Source organism: Cebus imitator, unplaced genomic scaffold, assembly GCF_001604975.1.
Source record: "Cebus imitator isolate Cc_AM_T3 unplaced genomic scaffold, Cebus_imitator-1.0 Scaffold273, whole genome shotgun sequence".
Taxonomy (NCBI): Eukaryota; Metazoa; Chordata; class Mammalia; order Primates; family Cebidae; genus Cebus; species Cebus imitator.
Genome location: NW_016107588.1, coordinates 1017000 through 1039416, shown reverse-complemented (window position 1 = coordinate 1039416; position 22417 = coordinate 1017000). Strand labels below are relative to the sequence as shown.

At 39.0% G+C, this 22417-nt stretch overlaps 1 protein-coding gene and 1 pseudogene across 1 annotated transcript in view; one reads left to right on the top strand and one right to left on the bottom strand.

Annotated features, from left to right (window-relative positions):
• Window positions 1-22417, top strand: part of CD99L2 (CD99 molecule like 2) — a 109956-nt gene that overhangs the window by 65117 nt on the left and 22422 nt on the right. The window contains exons 5-7 of the mRNA XM_017500910.2: window positions 16194-16265; window positions 16395-16478; window positions 17915-17980. Coding sequence (XP_017356399.1) covers window positions 16194-16265; window positions 16395-16478; window positions 17915-17980 — 222 coding nt within the window. The remainder of the gene's footprint in view (window positions 1-16193; window positions 16266-16394; window positions 16479-17914; window positions 17981-22417) is intronic.
• On the bottom strand, window positions 1629-1709 carry LOC119467276 (annotated as a pseudogene).

The window sequence follows — 22417 nt, the reverse complement described above, 5'->3', positions numbered from 1 at the left end:
CCTCGTGATCCACCCGCCTCGGCCTCCCACAGTGCTGGGATTACAGGCTTGAGCCACCGCGCCCGGCCGGTCTTTTGTTTCTTTAACACCTATTATGCCATGAATTCATAGGGAAGAGGGTCCAGCAGCTCAGGCCCCTTCCCATTGGTTCTCACAAAGTGCGCTTCTCTGGGTGGAGTGGGCTAATGCTTCAGTTGAACCCAGGTACCTTTCTCTTTTGCTTCTTTCTTTTTCTGATCATTTTCCGTCATGTGTTTCAAGAAGCTATCTCAGCTCTTTAGAGTACTTAATGTGTTCAATACACATATTAATTGTCTTGGCAAGAATTTTGTCCTTGTTTGCGACAATGCTAACAGCATGCTGGGTAACATTGTAGACACTTTCAGTTTTGCCATGGTAACATTTGTGGGGCATTCCTTTTTGAACAGTACCCATTCCCTTGATGTTTACCATATCACCTTTCTTATAGATTCTCATGTACTTGGCCAAAGGAACAACTCGATGTTTTCTAAAAGGACTACAGAACATACATAGGGTGCCTCTCCTCTTTCCCTTTGTGTTCATCATTTTGGCGAATTACTGGAAGTTGGTGGTTCTGGCCAAAAGGCCATTTTCTAATCTGCTTTTTGTTTTTCTTACCATTGAATTCAAGAATTCCTTAAATATTGCAGACATTTGTCCTTAGTCAGATATATGGTTTACAAATATTTTCTTCTATTTTGTAGCTTGTCTTTTCATCCTCTTAACAGAGTCTTTTGCAGAAGTTTTAAATTTTGATGATGTCCGGTTTGTCAGTTTTTCCTTTTATTGATTATACTTTTCTTCCCCAAGACAGAGTCTCACTCTGTTGCCCAGGCTGCAGTCCAGTGGCATGATCATGGTTCACTACAGCCTTGACCTCCTGGGCTCAAGTGATCCTCCCACCTCAGCTCCTGAGTAGCTGGGACTACAGTCACGCACCACCACACCTGGCTAATTTTTGTATATTTTGCAGAGATAGGGACTCGCTATGTTGCCTAGGCTGTTCTTGAACTCTGGGCTCAAGCCATCTACCCACCTTAGCCTCCCAAAGTGCTAGGATTACAGGCATGAGGTGCTGCACTCAGCCTGGATCATCCTTTTGACACCAAGTCTAAGAACTCTTTGCCTATAACTAGGTTTTATAGATTTCTGCTATTTTTTTTTTTTTTTTCTGAAAGTTCACTTGCTTGCCTGTGAATGTCTGATTTTTCTAGGACCATTTGTTAAAATAATCTGTCTGCCCATTGAATTGCTTTCAAGCCTTAAAAAATTAATTTGGAATATAACTGTTTTTGTTGCACTTGGTATCTTTATATTTTGTTGAGGATTTTCACATCTGTGTTGCTAACAGAAATAGGTTTGTAGTTTTTCTTGTGATGTCTTTGTCTGATTTTGATATCAGTGCACTACTGATCTCACTGGATTATTTATGTACTGTTGTCTCTTATTTTCTGGAAGAGTTATTGAAGAATTGCTGTTAATTATTTAAATACTTTATAGAATTTATCAGTGAAGGCATATGACTCTGAGCTTTTCTTTTTGGAAAGTTTTTTATATTATTCTACTATAGGTCTATTCCGGTTTTCTATTTCCTTTTTTAAATTTTTATTATTTTTTGACGCTCTACACCTTCAGAGAAATCTTCTCTAGTAATAAACTGTAGAAATGACCCTGGAAAGTAGAGTCTTAAGTCTCTTTTATTGCAGTCACTTTCGTGGGTGTGAAGTGGTGTCTTATTGTGGTTTTGTTGTGCATTTCCCTAATGCTAATGAAATCAAGCATCTTTTCATGTGCTTTATTGAATATAGCTTATGTCTTTTGGAGGAATGTCTATTCAAATCCTTTGTCCATTTTAAATTGGGTTATTGTGTTTTTATTGGTGAGTTTTAGTTTTATTTTTATTTTGTTTTATTTAATGTAATAGAGACAGAGTCTCACCATGTTGCCCAGGCTGATATCAAACTCCTGGACTCAGATGATCCTCCTACCTCGGCCTCCCAAAGTGTTGGAATTACAGTCATGAGCCACCACTCCTGGCCAGATTTTCTATTTCTTCTTGGTTCAGCTTCAGTAGTTTGTATCTTTCTAGGAGTTTGTCCATTTCATCTAGGCTATCCAATTTATTGGCATACTTTTGTCAATGATATTCCCTTTCATTTCTCATTTCAGTAATGAGCCCTCTCTTTTTCTTTGTCAGTTTTGCTAAAGATTTGTCAATTTTGATGATCTTTTCAAAAACCATCTTTTGTTTTTATAGACTTTATTGTTCTGTTATTTATTTCATTTGTTTCTACTTTCATATTTTTTCTTCATTCTCATCTTTTTTTCTTCCTTTCTTCTGTTTGCTCTGTGTTTGGTTTCCATTTTCTGGTTTCTAAGGTGAAAGGTTAGGCTATTGATTACAAATCTTTCTTCTTTTTTAATATAGGCCTTTACTGTAGTAAATTTGCTTCTAAACATGACTGTTGATGTATCTCATAAATTTTGGTGGATTGTGTTTTTGTTTACATTCTTCTCAAAGTATCTTTAAAATTTCCCTTCTGATTTCTTATTCAATCTGTTGGTTATTTTGGAGTGTGTTGTTTAGTTTCCACATATTTGTGAATTTCCCTAATTCATTTCTGTCATTGATTTCCAGTTATGAATGGAGAGCATACTTTGTTTGATTTGAATCCTTTTAAATCCATTAAGGCTTGTTTTGCAGCATATCAGAAGGTCTATCCAGGAGAATGTTCCCAGTGCATTTGAGAGGAATGCAAATTCTGCCATTGTTGGGTGGAATGTTCTCTATATGTTACTTCGATTTTGATGGTTATCGTGTTGGTCAGTTGTACATCTTTGCTGAATTTTTTGTCCACTAATCCAATTAATTGATGGCAATAGGGTATTGAATTTTCCCAAAGATAATTATGGATTTGTTTGTTTCTCCCTTTGGCTCTATCAACTTACATTTCATGTATTTTGAGTCTCTGTTTTTTGATACATTCAAATTTGGAATCATTATGTCTTCCTCTTCCTAGTGGATTGATTCTTTTATCATGTGTTATGTTACTCTTTTTGTCTAATATTTTCCTGGCTATGACATCTCATTTATCTGATATTAATAATCACTCCCACTTTCTATTTTTTTGATTAATGTTCAAATGCACATTTGGACATCAAAATTGGAAAGTTGTTGTTTAAGGTTAAGTAACATCAATGAACTTTCCCTATTCATTTCTACTGAACCCTATTGGTTTATTTTACCTTATAAATTGATCTTTTGTCCATTCAGAATTTTGTAACATCCTGTGCAGGTTGTTGGGAAAATGTTGATGCCCTGAGTGAGTTGTGTTGTTTCTTTTTTTTTGAGACAATGTTTCGCTCTTGTTACCCAGGCTGGAGTGCAATGGTGTGATCTCAGCTCACTGCAACCTCCGCCTCTTGGGTTCAGGCAATTCTCCTGCCTCAGCCTCCTGAGTAGGTGGGATTACAGGCACGTGCCACCATGCCCAGCTAATTTTTTGTATTTTTAGTAGAGACGGGGTTTCACCATGTTGACCAGGATGGTCTTGATCTCTTGACCTCGTGATCCACCTGCCTCGGCCTCCCAAAGTGCTAGGATTACAGGCGTGAGCCATCGGAGTTGTGTTGTTTCTAAATGATGACCCTTTTCCTTATCTAATACTCAAAACTCATGTTTGTTAATATCACCACCAGTCTCATGGTTGAGCTCTAATAAAATTATTTTTCTGCTCTTTGATATTTATTTTGTATTGCTTTATAACATGTTACCATAAATTTAGCAAGTTAAAATAGTATTCATTCACTCTCATAATTTCCCTGGTTCAGGAGTATGGGTCCTCTGCTCAGTGTCTTCTACGAGGTTGCAATTCAGATGTCATCTGGGGCTAGGGTCTTGTCTGAAGTTTGATGTTATATTACTTCATATTGCTTTTGTAATGAATTACCACAAACTTGGTTGCTTAAACAACACAAACTTGTTATTTTATAATCATTGAGGTTAGAAATCCAAAATTGGGTCTTCCTGGGCTGAAATCAACATGCTAACAGGGCTACATTCCTTTTGGAGACTCTGGAGGAGAATCTATTTCCTTGCCTTTCCAGCTTATAGGGGCCACCTACATTTCTTGGCTTGTGGTTACTGCCTTCATCTTCAAAGTCAGCAGTGGGGCATCTCTCTGTGACGCTTACCTTTGCTTACCAAATCTGTCTCTGACGCCTACCTTTGTTTCCATCGTCGTGTCTCCTTCTCTGACTGTCTTGCTCTTTCTTTCCCTTATAAGGACCCATGATTTTGCTGGCCTCACCTGGATAATTCAAGATAATCATAGAGCTTGTGGCTGCTTCCTTCTTTATGGTTGGCAAGAGTGAGAATTTCTGCTGCCTGTAGTATCATCTCAGGAAAGGTGTAAAACCCCTCTTTTCAAGGCTCTACCTGGTTATGTTAGAATCACCCAGAATAGTCTCCCTTTTGAGTAATTCAAAGTCCCACCAAATGGGCATCTTAAGTACATCTGCAAAATCTCTTTACTCCTGCTATGTCATAATCTGATCACGGCAGTGATATCCAGCCTATTCTTGGGTCCCTCCCGTGCTCATGAGTGAGGATTATACAGAGTACATACATTGGGGGTGGGAATTTTGACAGCCATCTTAGAATTCTGTCTACCATGTTTATCTAGGACATGCTTAAGTGAAATTGGCATTCTCTTTCAACTGCCATTGTATAGTGGTGAAGAATCTGATGACTTATAGTACCATTTGGTGCCACCCATGCTAAGGGCCAGCAGGTTTACTCACTGTTGCTTTTGTACCACAGTGCAAGTGCCAACCCCATAAAAGCGTGATTATAAAAATAGTTATGACTCTGTGGAGCCCAGGGGTCCTTGAAACACTCTTTGAGAACAACCATTTGTGGAGATGACGTTACACAGTCATGTGGCATCAGTATGTTTTCATTTGGGTCAGTGATCTCTTCAATATCAATGTACAGTAAGCAGGTATTGTGGTGCTGCAGCAGGCAGAAAGGTTACTTTAGTTGTCTTTTGTTGTATCAAGCTATACCTTTTCAGTTTTACTTCTGTAGAAAGTAATATAAATTAATTCAACCTTTTGAGAGGGAAGTTTAGTAAAATCTTTGAATTAGCAGTTCTACTTCAAAGCATTTTCCCTCTAGGTATACGTATGCATGTGTGCAGAGGTACATTTGAAATGCTGTTTGTGACTTTCTTGTGTTTTGTACCAGCCAAAAATTAAACACCCTTAAATCCCACTGGTGAAATATACAAATTCTAAACCATTCATACTCTGAAGCCATTACAAAAAATAAGTTAGAGCTCTGGAACTGACATGAAAAAGTCAAGTCACAGAACAAGATGTATGTAGTATGAATCAATTTCTATCAAATATAAGTGGATGTGAGCACACACACACAGGCCTGCAGGCAGATCTGAAAAGGTACAGAGCAGCCCCCTCTTGGGATAGATTTGAGGCTGGCTTTTTTTCTTACAATTCTATACCATTGGATATTTTTAATATTGAGGGTGTGTTTCCTTTATAATAAAATTAAACTTTAAAAATTAAAGTGATCTTTACTAATGAGGAATAACTCTAGATGAGAACTGGAGAAGCCTTTCCCCTCATTGTTCAGAAGAGAGGGACTTGTCCAAGGTCGTGCTGCAAGCCAGCAGCATGACTGGCCTGAAGTGCAGGGATACTGGCTTTACCTTGGGCACCTTTTCTTCTGTAGCATGTTGCCATGAGAAGTGGCTGCATAGAGAAGATACTGATGACCCCAAAGGCAAGTTTAGGGTCAGATGGTGTACCTTGGCCACAGAAACCCTGGAAAAAGCCTCTATTCATCAGCAGGTTATTAACCTGTTCCAAACACTTGTTGGAATACCTGAAAATCAAAAGTACAAGCTTTGACGTGTACCTACTGGTCTGTTTAGCAGCTCTCCTACTGAAAGGAAGATTAGATCTAAAAATCTAGAAAGCGGAAAAAGGGACTTGTCTTTAAGACGTAAGCATGGTGCAATAACAGAAAAGTTGTAACCTCAGGGCCCCAGGAAAGGTAGTATTATGTATACACATGTCAAAGTGACAGAACTGTATTATTTGCTCTGTAAAGATTTGCTACTGCTCTGTAAAGATTTGCTATCTGGAAGGTTATCAGTGTTACACAAATCACTGGGCATAGGAAGGAACAAGCTCTAGTTATCTGGAAAATTGCCTGTATACCATCTCATTCCTAGATGTTCTTATCCAGTGCCATTTTTTTTTTTTTTTTTTTTTTTTTTTTTTTTTTTTTTTTTTTTTTTTTTTTTTTTTTTTTTTTTTTTTGAGACAGAGTTTCGCTCTTGTTGCCCAGGCTGGAGTACGATGGTGCAGTCTTGGCTCACAGCAACCTCTGCCTCCTAGGTTCAAGCAATTCTCCTGCCCCAGCCTCCCAAGTATCTGGGATTACAGGCTCCCACCACCATGCCTGGCTAATTTTTGTGTTTTTAGTGGAGACGGGGTTTCATCATGTTGGCCAGGCTGGTCTTGAACTCCTGACCTCAGGTGATCCGTCCACCTCAGCCTCCCAAAGTTCTGGGATTACAGGCTTGAGCCACCATGCCTGGCCTTCCACTGCCATTTTTCCAAAGTCAGATCTACATGATTTGTTCTTTAGTTTTTAGTGTCAATAATAGATATTCCTGAGTCCCTGCAGACCGGCTATTTACATGTCAGACCTTTTTTTGTATCAGAAATTACTTTGATAAGCCTGGGCAACATAGCAAGATCCCGTCTCTACAAAAGATGAAAAACTTAGCTGGGCCTAGTGGTGCATGCCTGTAGTCCCAGCTGCTCAGCAAGCTGAGATGGGAGAATCACTTGAGCCTGGGAATTCTACACTGTAGTGAGCTATGCTCATGCCACTGCACTGCAGCCTGGGTAACAGAGTGAAACCCAGTCTCAGGAAACACAAAATTACCTTGATGCTCAAATCATAGTCATTTGACTTTTAATTTTGAGGTAATTGTAAATTGACATGAAGTTGTAAGAAATAATAGAGATCTCATGCATCTTATACCCAGTTTTTCCCAGTAGTAACATCCTGCAAAACTGTAGTGTAAGATTACAACCAAGATATTGACATTGATGTAGTCTAGTGATCCTATTCAAATTTCCTCAGTTTTACTTATGCTGAGTATGTGTGTGTTTGCTTCTATGCAGCTTTATCACTTCTGTGTGTATGTGTATCTACCAATAACAATCTAGACAGAACTATTGCATCACCACAAAGATCCCTCTTGTTGCCCTTTTATAAACACAGACACCCCCTCTTGCCATCCACTCCTTGCCTGTCTCTAACCCCTGACAACCATTAATCTGTTCTCCATCAGTAGCATTTCGCAATTTTAAAAATGGAATGATATGGTATGTACTGTTTGGGGACTGGGTTTTTTCACTCAATGTAATTCCCTTGAGATTTATCTGAGTCATCACATATATCAATAATTTGTTACATTTCCTTGCTGAACAGTATTTCATGGTGTGGATGTACCATAGTTTGTTTAACCATTCACTTTTTGAAGGTCATCTGGCTTGCTTCAAAAACAGAAGGTTATCTCTTTTTGACTATTATAAGCATTTATAGACAGATTTTTATGTGAATATGAGTCTTCATTTCTGTGGGGTTAATGCTAAGTTGTGTGAGTGCTAGGTTGTATAGTGGTTATAGGTTTAGTTTGTTAAGACATTACCAACATATTTTTGTGGTAACAACATTCAAGATCTCTCTTGGCAATTTTTGAGTGTATAATGTATTATCATTAGCCATAGTCATCCTGCTCTATAATAAATCTCCAGACTTATTCTATCTAAGTGAAACTTTGCACCCTTTGACCAGCATCTCCCTATTCCCTACCCCAGCCCCTGGCCACCAACATTCTGATCTATGCTTCTATGAGTTCAGTTTCTTTTTTTTCTAATGTTCTTTGAGTTAGTTGTAAAGCTAGATTGTTTATTTAAGATCTTTGTTTTTTGTTTAGGTTGGCATTTATTGCTATAAAGCTCTCTCTCAGGACTGCTTTTGCTGCATCTCACAAGTTTTGGTATGTTGTGTTTCTATTTTTATTTGTCTCAAGAATTTTTTTGATTTTCCTTTTGATTTCTTCTCTGAACCGTTGGTTGTTCAGGAGAATGTTTAATTTCCACACATCTGTGAATTTTCCAATTTTCTGTTAACTTCTAGTTTTGTATTATTTTCGGTGGAAAAGACACTTGATATGATTTCAATCTTGTTAAATTTACTAAGACCTTTTCTGTGACTTAACATGTGACCTCTCCTGGAGAATGTTCCATGTGTGCTTGAAAAGAATGTGCTCTGCTGCTGTTGGATAGCATGTTCTATATATGTCTGTGAGGTACATTTGGTCTAAGCGTTGTCCTGGCCCACTGTTTCCTACTGATATTTCTGTCTGGATAACCTGGCAGAAAAATGGGATCTTTTCGTCTTCTTAACCAGGTCTTTTACAGAGGAAATGTTTTAATTTTCACAAGGTCCAATTTGTCAATTTTTCTTTTTATGGAAAGTGGTTTTGTTATCAATAGTATGAACTCTTTACCAAGCTCAGTCCCAAATATTTTTCCCTATATTTTCTTTTGAAGTTTTATAACTTCATATTTAAGTAAAGATAATCATCCATTTTGAGTTCATTTTTAATAAGGTATGAGGATTAAGTTGAAGTTCTTTATTTTTACCTATAGATGTCCAGTTACCCCAGCACCATTTCTTCAAAAGACTATGCTTTATCAAATTGCTTTTGCACCTTTATCAAGAATCACTTGAGTGTATTTGGGGTCTCTTTGAGCTCTTCATTCTGTTCAGTTGATTTATGTGTCATAGCTCTGACACTGTCCTGATTACTGTAACTGTAAATTCAGCTTTAAAATTGGTTAGAGTGATTTGTTCCACATTTTTCTGCTTTGTCAAGTTCTTTTAAGGCTCTCCTAGGGCCTGTGCCTTTCCATTTAATTTTAGATTGTTTGTTTTTGCCTAGTCTGGAAAAAAACTTACTTGGATTATAATGGGACGTGTGTTAAACATATAGATCCATTTTGGGAGAGTTGACATTTTTACTTTGTGGAGTCTTCTAATCCATGAATACAGCATGTCTCTCAACTGATTTATGTCTTCCTTGATGTCTTTTCTTTAGAACACTGTAATTTTTTATTTTCTTTTTTTTTTGAGATTGGGTCTCGCTCTGCTGCCCAGGCTGGAGTGAGGTGGTGTGATCTTGGCTCACTGCAGCCTCCACCTCCCCAGCTCAAGCAAGATTCTCCCACCTCAGCCTCCCAAGTAGCTGGGACTATAGGCACATACTACCACACCGGGCTAATTTTTGTATTTTTAGTAAAGATGGGGTTTCACCATGCTGCCCAGGCTGGTCTCAGACTCGTGAGCCCAGATGATCTGCCTGCCTTGGCCTCTTAAAGTGCTGGGATTACAGGCATGAGCCACTGCCCCATCCTAAATATTTGCTTTGGAGCAATTGTGGATGGCAGTGTCTTTTTAATTTTGGGTTTAATATGTTCACTACTATTACATGTGATTGGTGTTGATCTTGTATCCCAAGTCCTTGCTGAACTCACTTATTAGTTCTAGGAAATTTTGTAGATTTCTTGGAATTTTCTATATACATGATCATGTCATCTGCAAGTAGAGACATGTGTAGTCCTTCCTTTCCAATCTGTATATGTTTTTTTCATATTGCAATGCTAGACATTTTAGTACTATGTTCAATAAGAGTGGTAAGAGTGATGTCCTTGCTCCATTCCAGACCTTAGAGAAAGAGCATTCAGTCTTTCACCATTAAGTCTGGTGATAGCTATAGGTGCTTTTTAGATATTCTTTATGAAGTTGAGATAATTCCCCTTTATTTCTAATTTGCTGAAAGTATTTTTGTTTTCCATAAGTGGATGTTAGATTTTTTCATGTCCATTGATACATGGTTTGTCTTCTTTGGCCTGTTGACAGGGTATACATTGATTGATTTTCAAATATTGGATCCAGCTTGCCCAAATGGAATAAATTCCATTTTTCATGCTGTGTAATTTTCTTTATACATTCTAATCTGTTTGCTATTATCTTGTTGAAGATTTGTATGTAAATTGATGAGAGACATTAGTCTATAGATTTTTTTTTTTTAATATGATCTTGATATGGTTTGGCTCTGTGTCCCCACCCAAATCTCATCTCGTATTGTAATCCCCAGGTGTCAAGGAAGGTACCTGGTGGAAGGTGATTAGATCATAGGAATGGTTCCCCATGCTGTTCTCATTGTAGTAAGTGAGTTCTTATGAGAGCTGATGATGTTTAAAGTGTTTGGCAATTCCTGCTTCACTCCTCTCTCTCTCTTGCCACCTTGTGAAGAAGACGCCTGCCTCCCGTTTGTCTTTCACTATGATTGTAAGTTTTCTGAAGCCTCCCTGGCCATGCAGAACTTTAAGTCAATTAAACCTCTTTTATTTATAAATTACCCCGTCTCAGGAAGTATCTTTGTAGCAATGTGAAAACAAACTAATCTGTGTTTGTTACAGGGGTAATACTGGCTTTACAAAATGAATGGGGAATTATTTCCTCCTCTCTCCTTTCTGGAAGAGATTGTATACAATTAGTGTTAATTCCTTTTTAAATGTTTGATAGAATTCTCCAGTGAAATCACCAAGTCCTGGAGATTTCTTTTTTTAGGAGATTTTAAATTGAATTAATTAATGGTTATTGGAATATTCAGGCTGTGTATTTCATCTAGGTTGAGTTTTTTAATATTGTGGTAAGTATTCATATAAAGTTTACCATTTTAATCGTTTTTAAATGTATAATTCAGTGGCACTTAGTAGACATTTGCCCCTCCTTTAGTATTTGCTGGGCATTGGTTCCGGGACCCCCTGCAGATACCAGAACCCTTGGATGCTCAATTCTCTGATATAAATTGGCATAGTATATACATATAACCTACACATATCCTCCCATATACTTTAAATCATTTCCAGATTACTTATAATATCTAATACAATATGTAAATAATTGTACTGTATTTTAAAATTTTATATTATTTTTATATTTGTATTTTTTTTTTGTTTTTTGAATATTTTGATCCATGGTTGGTCAAGCATGTGGTTGGTTCTGGATGTGGAACCTACAGATATGGAGGATCAACTGTATTCACAATGTTGTGCAGCTATCACCATGATCATTTCCAAAAGCTTTTCATCATCCCAATTAGAAACCCTATACCCATACAATAATAATTCCTCCTAATTCCTCCTTACCCCTAGTCCCTGGTAACCTCTATTGTACTTTCTGTCTCTAAGAATTTGCCCATTCTAGGTACCTCTTATAAGTGGAATTGCACAATATTTGTTCTTTTATGCCTGGTTTATTTCACCTAATGTAATGTTTTCCAGGTTTATCCATGTTGCAGCATGTACCAGAATTTCTTTTTTTTAAGGCAGAATAATACTGCATTATATGTATGTATATACCATATTTTGTTTATCCATTCATATGTTGATGGACATTTATGTTATTTCCATGTTTTGGCTGTTGTGAATAATGCTACTATGAACATTGGCATACAGATACCTGTTAGATTCTCTGCTTTCAATTCATTTGGGTATGGACCTAGAAGTGGAATTGCTGGATCATATGGTAGCTCTGTTTCACATTTTGAGGAAGTGCCAAACCCTTTTCCACAGCAGCTGCACCATTTTACATTCCTACCAGCAATATACCAGGGTTCAGTTGCTTCATGTCCTCACCAATACTTGCAATGTTTCATTTTTCTTTTAACGATAGCCATCCTAATGGGTGTGAACCGGTATCTCGTTGCAGTTTTTATTTGCATATCCCTAATGACTAGTGATGCTTAGCAGCTTTTCATGTGCTTATTGGTCACTTGTAGATCTTCTTTGAAGATATGTCTATTCAAGTCCTTTGCCCATTTTAAAACCCTTTTTTTGTTTGTTTGTTTTGTTTTTTGAGACAGGGTCTTGCTTTGTCACCCAGTCTGGAGTACAGTGGTATGATCTCAGCTTACTACAACCTTCACCTCCTGGACTCAAGCAATCTTCCTACCTCAGCCTCCCAAGGAGGTGGGACTACAGGTGTGCCACCACACCTGTCTAATTTTTGTGGGTTTTTTTTGGTAGGGACAGGGTTTCACCATGTTGCCCAGGATGGTCTTGAATTTCTGGACTCAAGCAATCTACCCACCTCAGCTCCTAAGGTTCTGGGCTTACAAGTATGAGCCACTGTGCCTAGCCTTAAAATCAAGGTTTTTGTTGTTGTTGAGTTTTATAAGTTCTTTATATAGTGTGGATATTAATCCCTCATTGGATGTAAGATTTGTGAGTATTTTCTCTCATTCTTGTGACTTATCTTTTTACTATCTTGATGGTGTCCTTTGATGCATAAAAGTTTTTAATTTTAGGCTGGGCATAGTGGCTCACACCTATAACCCCAGCACTTTGGGATGCCAAGACAGGTGGATGGCTTGAGCCCAGGAGTTTGAGACCAGCCTTGCCAACATGGTGAAACCCTGCCTGTAGAAAAAATACAAAAATTAGCTGGGCATGGTGGTGCACGTCTGTAGTCGCAGCTACTCAGGAGGCTAAGATAAGAGGATCTCTTGAGTCTGGAAGGCAGAGGTTGCAGTGAGTGGCATGATTGTGCCACTGTGCTCCAGTCTGGGTGACAGAGTGAGACTCTGTCTCAAAAAAGTTTTAAATTTTGATGAAGATCAATTTATTTATTTTGTTGTTGTTGTTGATGTTGCCTGTGCTTTTGGTGTCATATCCAGGAAATCATCATCAAATCCAACGTCATGAAGCGTTTTCATATTTTCTCCTGAGAGTTTTATAGTGTTAGCTCTTATATTTACGTCTTTGAACTATTTCTTTTTTTATGTCACCATGTCTAAGAATCTTCTATCTGTTTTGAGTTAATTTTTGTATATAATATAGGTCGGGGTCCAACGTCATTCCTTTGCATGTTGATATCCAATTTTCCCAGCACCATTTGTTGAAAAGACTTCTTTCTGCCATCAAATGGTCTTAACATAGTTGTTGAGAATCTAGTGAGTGTATATGCAAGAGCTTATTTCTGGGCTTGCTGTCTTCCTTCCTTCCTCCTTTCCTTTCTCTTTTCCTTTCCTTTCTTCCCTTTTGCTTCCTTCCCTAGTTCCATCCATTTCTTCCCTTTTCTTTCTTTCTTTCTTTGATTGATTGATTGATTGATTGATTGAGACAGGGTCTCACTCTGTCATCCAGGCTAGAATGCAGTGGTGTGATAATGGCTCACTGCAGCCTCCACCTGGGCTCAAGCGATCTTTTCATCTCAGCCTCTCAAGTAGCTGGAACCACAGGCGTATGCCACCATGCCTGGCTAATTTTTCCTATTTTTTGTAGAGATAGGATTTCACAACGTCGCCAGGCTGGTCTCAAACTCCTGGGCTCAAGCAATCCACCTGCCTCAGCCTGCCAAAGTGCTGAGATTACAGACTTGAGCCACTGCACCTGGCCTATTTCTGGGCTTCCCATTATATTTCATGGTTTTTATGTCTGTTCTTAATGTCAGTACCACACATGTTGTGGTATCTGTAGTTTTAAAATCAGTGAGTGTGAATCTTTCATGTTGTTTTTCTAGATTTTTTTGGCTATTTGAGGTTCCTTGAAATTCCATATGAATTTTAGGATTAATTTGTCTATTTATGCAAAAAAATGTCATTGGGATTTTGGTAGGGATTGCACTGAATCTGTAGATTGCTTTAGATAGTATACATTGTCATTTTAACAATTTAGTGTCTTCTAATCCATGAACACAGGATTAGGTTGTATTTTGATAGTTGGTGGTTTTTGAAAAATTGGTCCATTTCTTCCAAGTTGTCCAGTAAGTGAGCTAAAAAAAGTTAATGTTATTTCATTATTATTCTTTTAATGGCTGCGAGATCTATAATGTCCCATTTCAGTCCTTTTATTGGCATAGCATCTTTTTCAACTTTTATATTTGTTAGTAACACTAGAGGTTTATCCCTTTTTTACTATATAAATAAGCTTTTGGTTTTATTGATTTTTTTTTTTTTTTTTTTTTTTTTTTTTTTTTTTTTTTTTTTTTTTTTTTTTTTTGACGGAGTTTCGCTCTTGTTACCCAGGCTGGCGTGCAATGGCGCGATCTCGGCTCACCGCAACCTCCGCCTCCTGGGTTCAGGCAATTCTCCTGCCTCAGCCTCCTGAGTAGCTGGGACTACAGGCACGCACCACCATGCCCAGCTAATGTTTTGTATTTTTAGTAGAGACGGGGTTTCACCATGTTGACCAGGATGGTCTTGATCTCTTAACCTCGTGATCCACCCGCCTCGGCCTCCCAAAGTGCTGGGATTACAGGCTTGAGCCACCGTGCCCGGCGATTTTTTTTTTTTTTTTTAGTATTGCATTCCCATTTTCAATTTCATGGATTTTTTATTTCCATCTGCTTCTTTGGTTTTGTTTTTCTAGTATCTAGCTAGCTTCTGTTTCTAGCATCTTGAATTAGTAACTTAGATTATTGATTTGAGGCCTTTCTTCATACCTAACTTAAGCATTCAGTGCTACAAACTTCTCTCTGAGCATTGCTTTAGCTGCATCCTACATATTTTGCTATGTTGTATTTTCATTTTCACACAGTTCTATGTATTTTTTAAATTTTTCTTTGAAACTTTTTCTTTGACTCTTGTTTTATTTAGAAGTATGTTGTTTATATCTAAGTGTTTAGAGATTTTCTTGTTTTCTATTATTCTCTGCTTCTAATTTGAATTAATTATAATCGATGATACCTCTCCGTATAGTTTCAATACTTTTAAGTTTGTTGAAATTTATTTCCTGGTTCAGGATATGATCTCAGGTCAATATTCTGTGAGTGCTTAAACAGTTGTTTACTCTGCTGTGGTTGGCTGGTGTGTCCTGTTGTGTCAATTAGATCCTTTTGGTTGATTATTGTTCAGTTCTTCAATATCTCCGTAGATTTTCCATCTAGTAGTTCTACCAATTGCTGAGAGTAGAGTGTTGAAGTCCCCAACTATAAGTGCATTTGTTTATTTCTTCTTTTAGCTCTATCAGGTTTTACGTAATGTGTCTAGACACTCTATTGTGAGGTGAACACACATTCAGGATTGTTATGTCTTCCTGGTGGATTGATCCTTTTATCATTTTGTAATATCCCTCTTTATTCCAACTGAGAACTGTTGGGTCATGACTTACTGTATTGTTTTGTACTTTCTTTGCAGAAGATTCAGACCTGCATTTATTTGATCCACAGACAACACTGAAGGTCTGTTGAAAAATTATAGGCAATACATTTTAAATGTCCCCAGGCAGTTTGGATATCACATTATTGCTCTGTAAAACTCATTTAGGTTTTTTTCCCCACATACGTTGCTGTTTCTGTCCCAGGTGCTTGCTGTATATAGCACTGTCTCTGTCTTTTCCCTCTATTAACTTCAATAGTGGGAATAGTTACAGCACAGTCTTTTGAAGTTCAAGAAAATAATCAACTGGAATATTCATGAATGCTATCTGTGTAATTGGTGTGAAAGACTTCCATATTTGAAAGGAATCTGTTTGAGTCCAGAGACCTAGTGTTTATAATAGTAACCACAGTTATAAAATTATATATGTGTGTTGTAACCACTTTACGTTTATAAGATACTACCAGAGTCCACTGGGAATGTAACCTCAATCTGTCCATCCCTGGGCAGGATTAGCTATAGTTCAAGTGCCAGGTTGATAGTGGTGGAACCAAGGCTTGGAGCTCTCAAGCACTCGTGCTCGAGCTCTGGAACTCCTTGGTTCATGTGGTCATCTCTTGCAGATCCAGGCTCAAGTCTCAGCTTTACCACTTACCTGGCCACATGTGGGACTGTGTCTGCCTCATAACCCCCATCCCCCAAAGAAAAGTGAGCAGAACCCACCTCGTTTAAGCCTTTTATATCTCTTTGTCATCCATCTCAAAGTGATTCTTCAGAGGTCCTGTAGGAGCCTCAAGGAACAAGACAAGAATATTCATGATGTGACTTCCCTGAGCCATGAATGGCTGTTGCATTTTGTTCCTAATATGCTCCCTTTGCTGTCCTCCCTTCCCCTTTTAGAGACATGGGACCGTGTAACCACCACCACAACCAAAAGGCCAGTAACCACCAGAGCTCCAGCAAATACTTTAGGTAAGGTGGGCACTCTGAGGAGAGCAGTAAGGGAAGGATCCCATTGGGGCTCCCTCTGAGGCAGTATCCAAAAGAGCTACCCATAGATGAACTAATTGAGTATTTCTTTTATTTTGGGATCCCATGAAGGAAATGATTTTGACTTGGCTGATGCCTTAGATGATCGAAATGATCGAGTTGATGGCCGCAGGAAACCAAGTGCTGGAGGAGGAGGTAAGTCCCACCTGGTCGGGTTCTGTCTCATTAATTATAACATCACACAGAGCCAGAGCCAGTCTGCACCTGGCAGAGCTGGAGGCGCTTCAGGCCACTGGAGAACCCATAATAGTGGCACTCAAGCTTTTTTTCATCTTGGGACTCTCAAAATCATTGAGATCTCAAGAGATTTTGCTTATGTGGGTCATGCTTGTCAATACTCAATATCTTAGAGATTAAAACTGAAAGACTTTACTAATTAAAATGAACAACACTAAACTCATACATTTAACACAAATAACATTTTTATGAGAAATAACTATGCTTGGCAAGACAAAAACTTGTATTGTGGAGAGCGGCACGATGTTACATTTTTGCAGATTTCTCTCATGTCTGGCTGGATAGAAGCAGCTGGATTCTCACACACACTTTACTCCATTGTGAGATGTTGTTTTGGTTGAAGTATATGAAGGAAGTCTGGCCTCACACTCATACGCAGTGGGGAAAGAGAGGAATATTTTCATAGACTCTTCAGATTCTTGTGGATAATCTTCTTGGATAGGACACCATAACTTGGCCCCAACAAAAGCGGTTGTTTCTTATGGGTTAAGCTCAGTGTAGAGTGTGAAACTGTCAGTGAGCTTCCCACACTTGGTTCCATGGGACTCCCTTGTCCTTTCAATGAATCTTTTACCCATTCATAAATTTTCTGCTTCCTTGTATCAGTTTCCTTGCTGCATAACAAAAATCAGAAACTCTGAGTTCAGACAACGCCCATTTATTATCTCACTGTTTCCTTTGGTCCGGAGTTCAGGAAAAGCTAAGCTGAGTTTTCTGCTCAGGAGCTCATATAGCTGTGGTCACGGTGTTGGTGAGGGCTGGGGTCTCATCTGAGGTTGGGTCCTCTTCCAAGCTCAATTGGTTGTTGACAGTACATTCCCTAGCAGCTGTAAAAATAACAGGTGCTTGCTGCTTCAAGACCAAAGGAGAACTTCCGAGAGGGGCTGGTATGGGGAGAAAGCAGGAGAAACCGGCCAACTCTGTTGCTCCTCATGTCTGAGCTCAGAGAAGGCCTGAACCTGCTTTTGAGGATATCACCTGATTAAGTCATGCCCGTGTAGGATAATCTCCTTTTTGATTAATGCAAAGTCAAATTGATTTGGTACCTTAATTACCTCTGCAAAATCCCTTCACCTTTGGCATGTAATCTAACCTAATCATGGGGGTGATAGCCATCCTCTTTGTGGTTCCACTCACACTCAGATTGGCGGGACATTATTTGGCACATGTACACCAGTGGGAGAGGGCCTGGGGGGCTCTTAAAATTTCATCAAGGGCATTTATTTATTAAGTGGAACTGGTAATCATTTTCTACACCTTGGGCAACATTAACACAAATTTCCTGTTGCTGAAATGTTTTCTTGTCATTGAACTGTATGTTTTATTTTCTCCAGGTTTTTCAGATAAGGATCTTGAAGACATATTGGGGGGTGGAGAATACAAACCTGACAAGGGTAAAGGTAGGAGCATTGATTTGTGCCAACACACCCCTTATTCTGGTGAAAAGGGTCCAGCAACCAGATTAATTGGGCCTCTGGGAAATGAGTGGTAGTTCCCAGGCATTCCAGCCTGCCAGTTGGGGTTCCTTTGGAATGATGTGAGCCATGCAGTTCAAGGGTGGGGATTTATAACCATCTTGGAAAAGCCTCACATTTCGCCTGACGTTCCTTAAGCAACAGTGCTCACGGGTTAATGGTTCATGCTGGCAGAAGCCTATTTGCTGAGGCAACACCACCAATGATGATAACTGTGGGCCAGTGGACCCTGAAAACAGCCCTCTCAACCTCAAGAGACTCACTCTTTCTTGGGATGGGAGGAGCAAACTCATCATGACAAGTATTTTTTTAAGAGACCCATAGCAAGTCAGATATATTTTTAAAATACCTTTTTATTTTGAAATGGTTCTCACAAGAAGTTATAAAAATACTTCAAGAGAGTTCCTGTGTACACTTCACCTAGCTTCTCCTTACATAACCATAGTAATTGTCTAAACCAGGAAATCAACACTAGTACAATACTGTTAAGTCAGGTACAGACCTTGTTCAGATTTCATCAGATTTTGCCTGCATTCAGATATGCATGTGTGAGCGAGTGTGAGTAGGTCCTGTAAAATGTTATGTGTGTAGATTTGAGTAACCATCACCATAATTAGGAGGCAGAACTGTTCCATCACGATAGAGAAGTTTCCTCATGCTACTCCAGAATATTCATGTCCTCCCCAAGGCCAGATAGTGTTAATACCCCAAACTACCAATGATTGAAACCTTTCATCATAGTATACATCAAGTATGGAGGGAATATTAGCCAGATTTGTTGATGTGGCAAGACAAGCTAGTGTTTGTAACTTGTGGTTGTAACCTGTTGTAACTGTAAGTTGTGATTATAATCTGTTGTGATAGTAATGTGTTACAATGGTAAGTTGTGGTAGTAACTCTGGTAGTAACCTGTTGTGACAGCAAATTGCTGTTATACCCGGTTATAAGTGTGACAAGTTGTGGGTGTATCTGGTTGTAACCCTGATACACTCCCCACAGTCTTGGCTGTGGTTACTAGTGTTTGCTCTTTTTTCCCAAGAATGGTGTGCCTTTAATATGGGAACAATGTTCTCTTCCGATTAAAGGATACCATAGTCAAATTTGTCCTTCGAAACACCTTTTCAGACGGAGCCACCTCTAGTAAAAAGCTCTAAAAGCCTCTAAATGAAACTCACAGGTGTCAGGAGAACATGGAACAGTTAAAGGGCAAATCCAGCAAATTAGCCAATTACTCCTGGGTGAAAAGTGGCATTTCCAGGTGGTGAGAGGAGGGCAGTAGGCACGTGTGTAAGCATACACATGAATGAAAGTCTGAATGACATGTCGGGGCTTTTCCTTGTTAAAAATGCATGTTTTAGCAAGGAAGAAGTGTTCAGAAATTCTTTAATTAGACTCATATTTGAACTTCTCTTGTAAAGTATAATCAATTGTTAGCTTAAGTTATACCCTTTGCCATTATAGGTGTCAGGAAAAGAAGATAAAGGGGGTCATGGAAAAAAGGACAAGTGTGAAACTGAAACATGGTTATGATAAGCACACCATAGAATTCTCAGGCACTGTCCTTTGCACAAAAATATGCTAATGCTGTGAGCAAAGGTAAAACATCACATTTCAATAAATTATGATCTTTAGCATGAAAAGGATCCTAATTAATGCATTTTTCAGGCTTGGGTCTTAGGCACAGAGATTCAGCTATACTTTTAGAGTGTATTTTTGAAATAATACATTATTTGTTACAGATTTTTTCTCAATAAGACTTCTTGCTGACCCTGTAGAAGCCCCACATTTTGCCTATAGGTGATGATGACAGTCTTTTGCCAACAGGTCCTATTGCCTTTCTCTAAGAAGGTGATGGCCTATAAACTCTCCTTCTCCACTCTTATTTCCTTCCTGCCCAGCCTGGACTCTGATCGTCCCCCATTTCTGCCAACGGACTTCTCTCCATAGCACTTTGAGAAATTTGAGGCTAATGTTTCAACTCCTCAGAGTCCCACTGCCATCTATACCCTAGAGTATGCAAGCCTCTACTCCCACTGTGGTTTCCAGTGGGTTCTTGATGGTCACAGCACTCTTTCCTGTATGGCCTCTGTAGCATTTGACTTTGGTGATCACCGTCTCCTTAACATTCTTTCCTCCCGGGCACCTTTCTGACTCATTGACTGGTCTCATCCATGAGTCTCATTCACTGCTTCTTTCTGAAAACAGTTGCCTCTTGGATTTATTTTGTTGGTGTCAATTCTGTATGTCATTCTCTTTCACTGGGAAAGAGAATGGTATTAGAAACCAAGATCTGAGTATTCATTGCCTAGTGGTGTATTGCTACTTCTAGACTGTCTAAGCAGAGATAGGAAATAGGAATATATGTATATATACTAACTAATGTGTCTTACTTCAGGCTGCTATAACAGATTACCACAGACTAGGTGATAATTAAAAAACAGACATTTGTTTCTAGAGGCTGGGAAGTCTAAGATTGAGTCATTGGTAGATCCAGTATCTAGCGAGGATCTATATCCTGTTTTGGAAATGGCTGTCTTCCTGTTGTGTCCCTGATTGGTGGAGAGGACAGAGTAGGCAGGAAGCTCTGGTGTCTCTTCTTATAAGGGTCCTAATCCTATCAGGAGGGGTCGACCTTCATGACCTAATTATCTCCCAAAGACCCCACCTCCTAATACCATCACACTGGAGGTTAGGATTTCAACGTATGACCTTGGGAGAAGGGATACAAATGTTCAATACATAAGACCATATATGCACACATATCCAAAATCATTTGTTTTAACCATCAGCAGGTATATTAACCTAAACATGACTTCATACTTATATCTCCAACTGTAATCTAGTGCCAGAGGATTATTTTGATCTTCCTTTTTTGCTTACCTGTAACTTTCCTCTCTGACAGTGAGACACCTAGCTCCTACTACCTGTCATTCATTTACTGTCTTGTTCAATTCAGGTATACACGTATAGAGCATCAGAACTGCTAACTCATACCCCCAGGAGAAACAACTTTACCAACTGGAGTCCAGTGTTTATGTTCAGTTTCTTTTGTCTTTACCTTACAGTTTCCAGTCAAAATACTGTTTTTCAAAGTTACTTAGGTCAGTTCTTTTACCTTCCTCATCCATTTAGTACAGTTATGCCACCACTTATAATGGAGTTAGATTCATTTGTCGTAGTCTCCATTCCATCCTGGGAGTCCCCCCACCCACCTAGTTGATGTTTTGTTGTTTTGCTTGTAGGCATTAAAGTTCAGTCTTTGTGACATATAGTTCTGTGGGTTTTGGCAAATGCATAGAGTCATGTATCCACCACCCAAGTACCATACAGAACAATTTCATCACCATACTAGAACTTCTGTACAGGCCCTTGATAGTCAGCCACTCCCCCTTTCCTCAACCCTAATCTATTTTCTGTTAGTACAACCTTCTGATTTGTTTTACCGTATCCAGAGTGCCGTATAATTGGAGCCATACAGTATATAGCCTTTTCAGAATAGCTTCTTTCACTTAGCAATATGCATTTAAAGTTCTTTTGTGTTTTTCATAGCTTGGTAGTTTATTCTTTCTAGCATTGAACAATATTCCATTGTATGGATGTACCACTTTGTTTATCCATTCACCTGCTGAAGGACACCTTAGTTGCTTCTAGTCTGGGGTGAATATGAGTAAAGTCGCTATAAACATTTTTTTTTGAGATAGGATCTCACTCTGTTGCCCAGCCTGGAGTGCAGTGATGCGAACACAATTCACAGAAACATTGACCTCCTCAGCTCAAGCAATCCTCCCACCTCAGCCTACTGAGTGGCTGGGATCACAGATACCTACCACCATACTTGGCTAACTTTTAAAGTTTTTGTAGGGATGGGGTCTTGCTATGTTGCCCAGGCTGGTCTCAAGCTCCTGGGCTCAAGTGATCCTCCCGATATGCTGGGATACAGGTGTGAACCACTGTGCCCAGCTATAAACATTTTTAAACATTACATACAGGTTTCTGTGTAGACGTACACGTAATACTTTTGTTCTATGAACAATACTATAAAGAAAAGAAAAAGACAAGCCACAGATTTGAAGAAAATATTTGCCAAATTATATACCTGATATAGGACTTGTATTCAAATGATATAAAGAATTTAGAGGCTGGGCGCAGTGGCTCATACCTGTAATCCCAGCACTTTGGGAGGCCAAGGCGGGTGGATCATGAGGTCAGGAGATCAAGACCATCCTCGCTAACACGGTGAAACCCCATCTCTACTAAAAATACAAAAAATTAGCTGGATGTGGTGGCGGGCGCCTGTAGTCCGAGTTCCTTGGGAGGCTGAGGCAGGAGAATCTCTTGAACCAGAGAGGCAGAGGTTGCAGT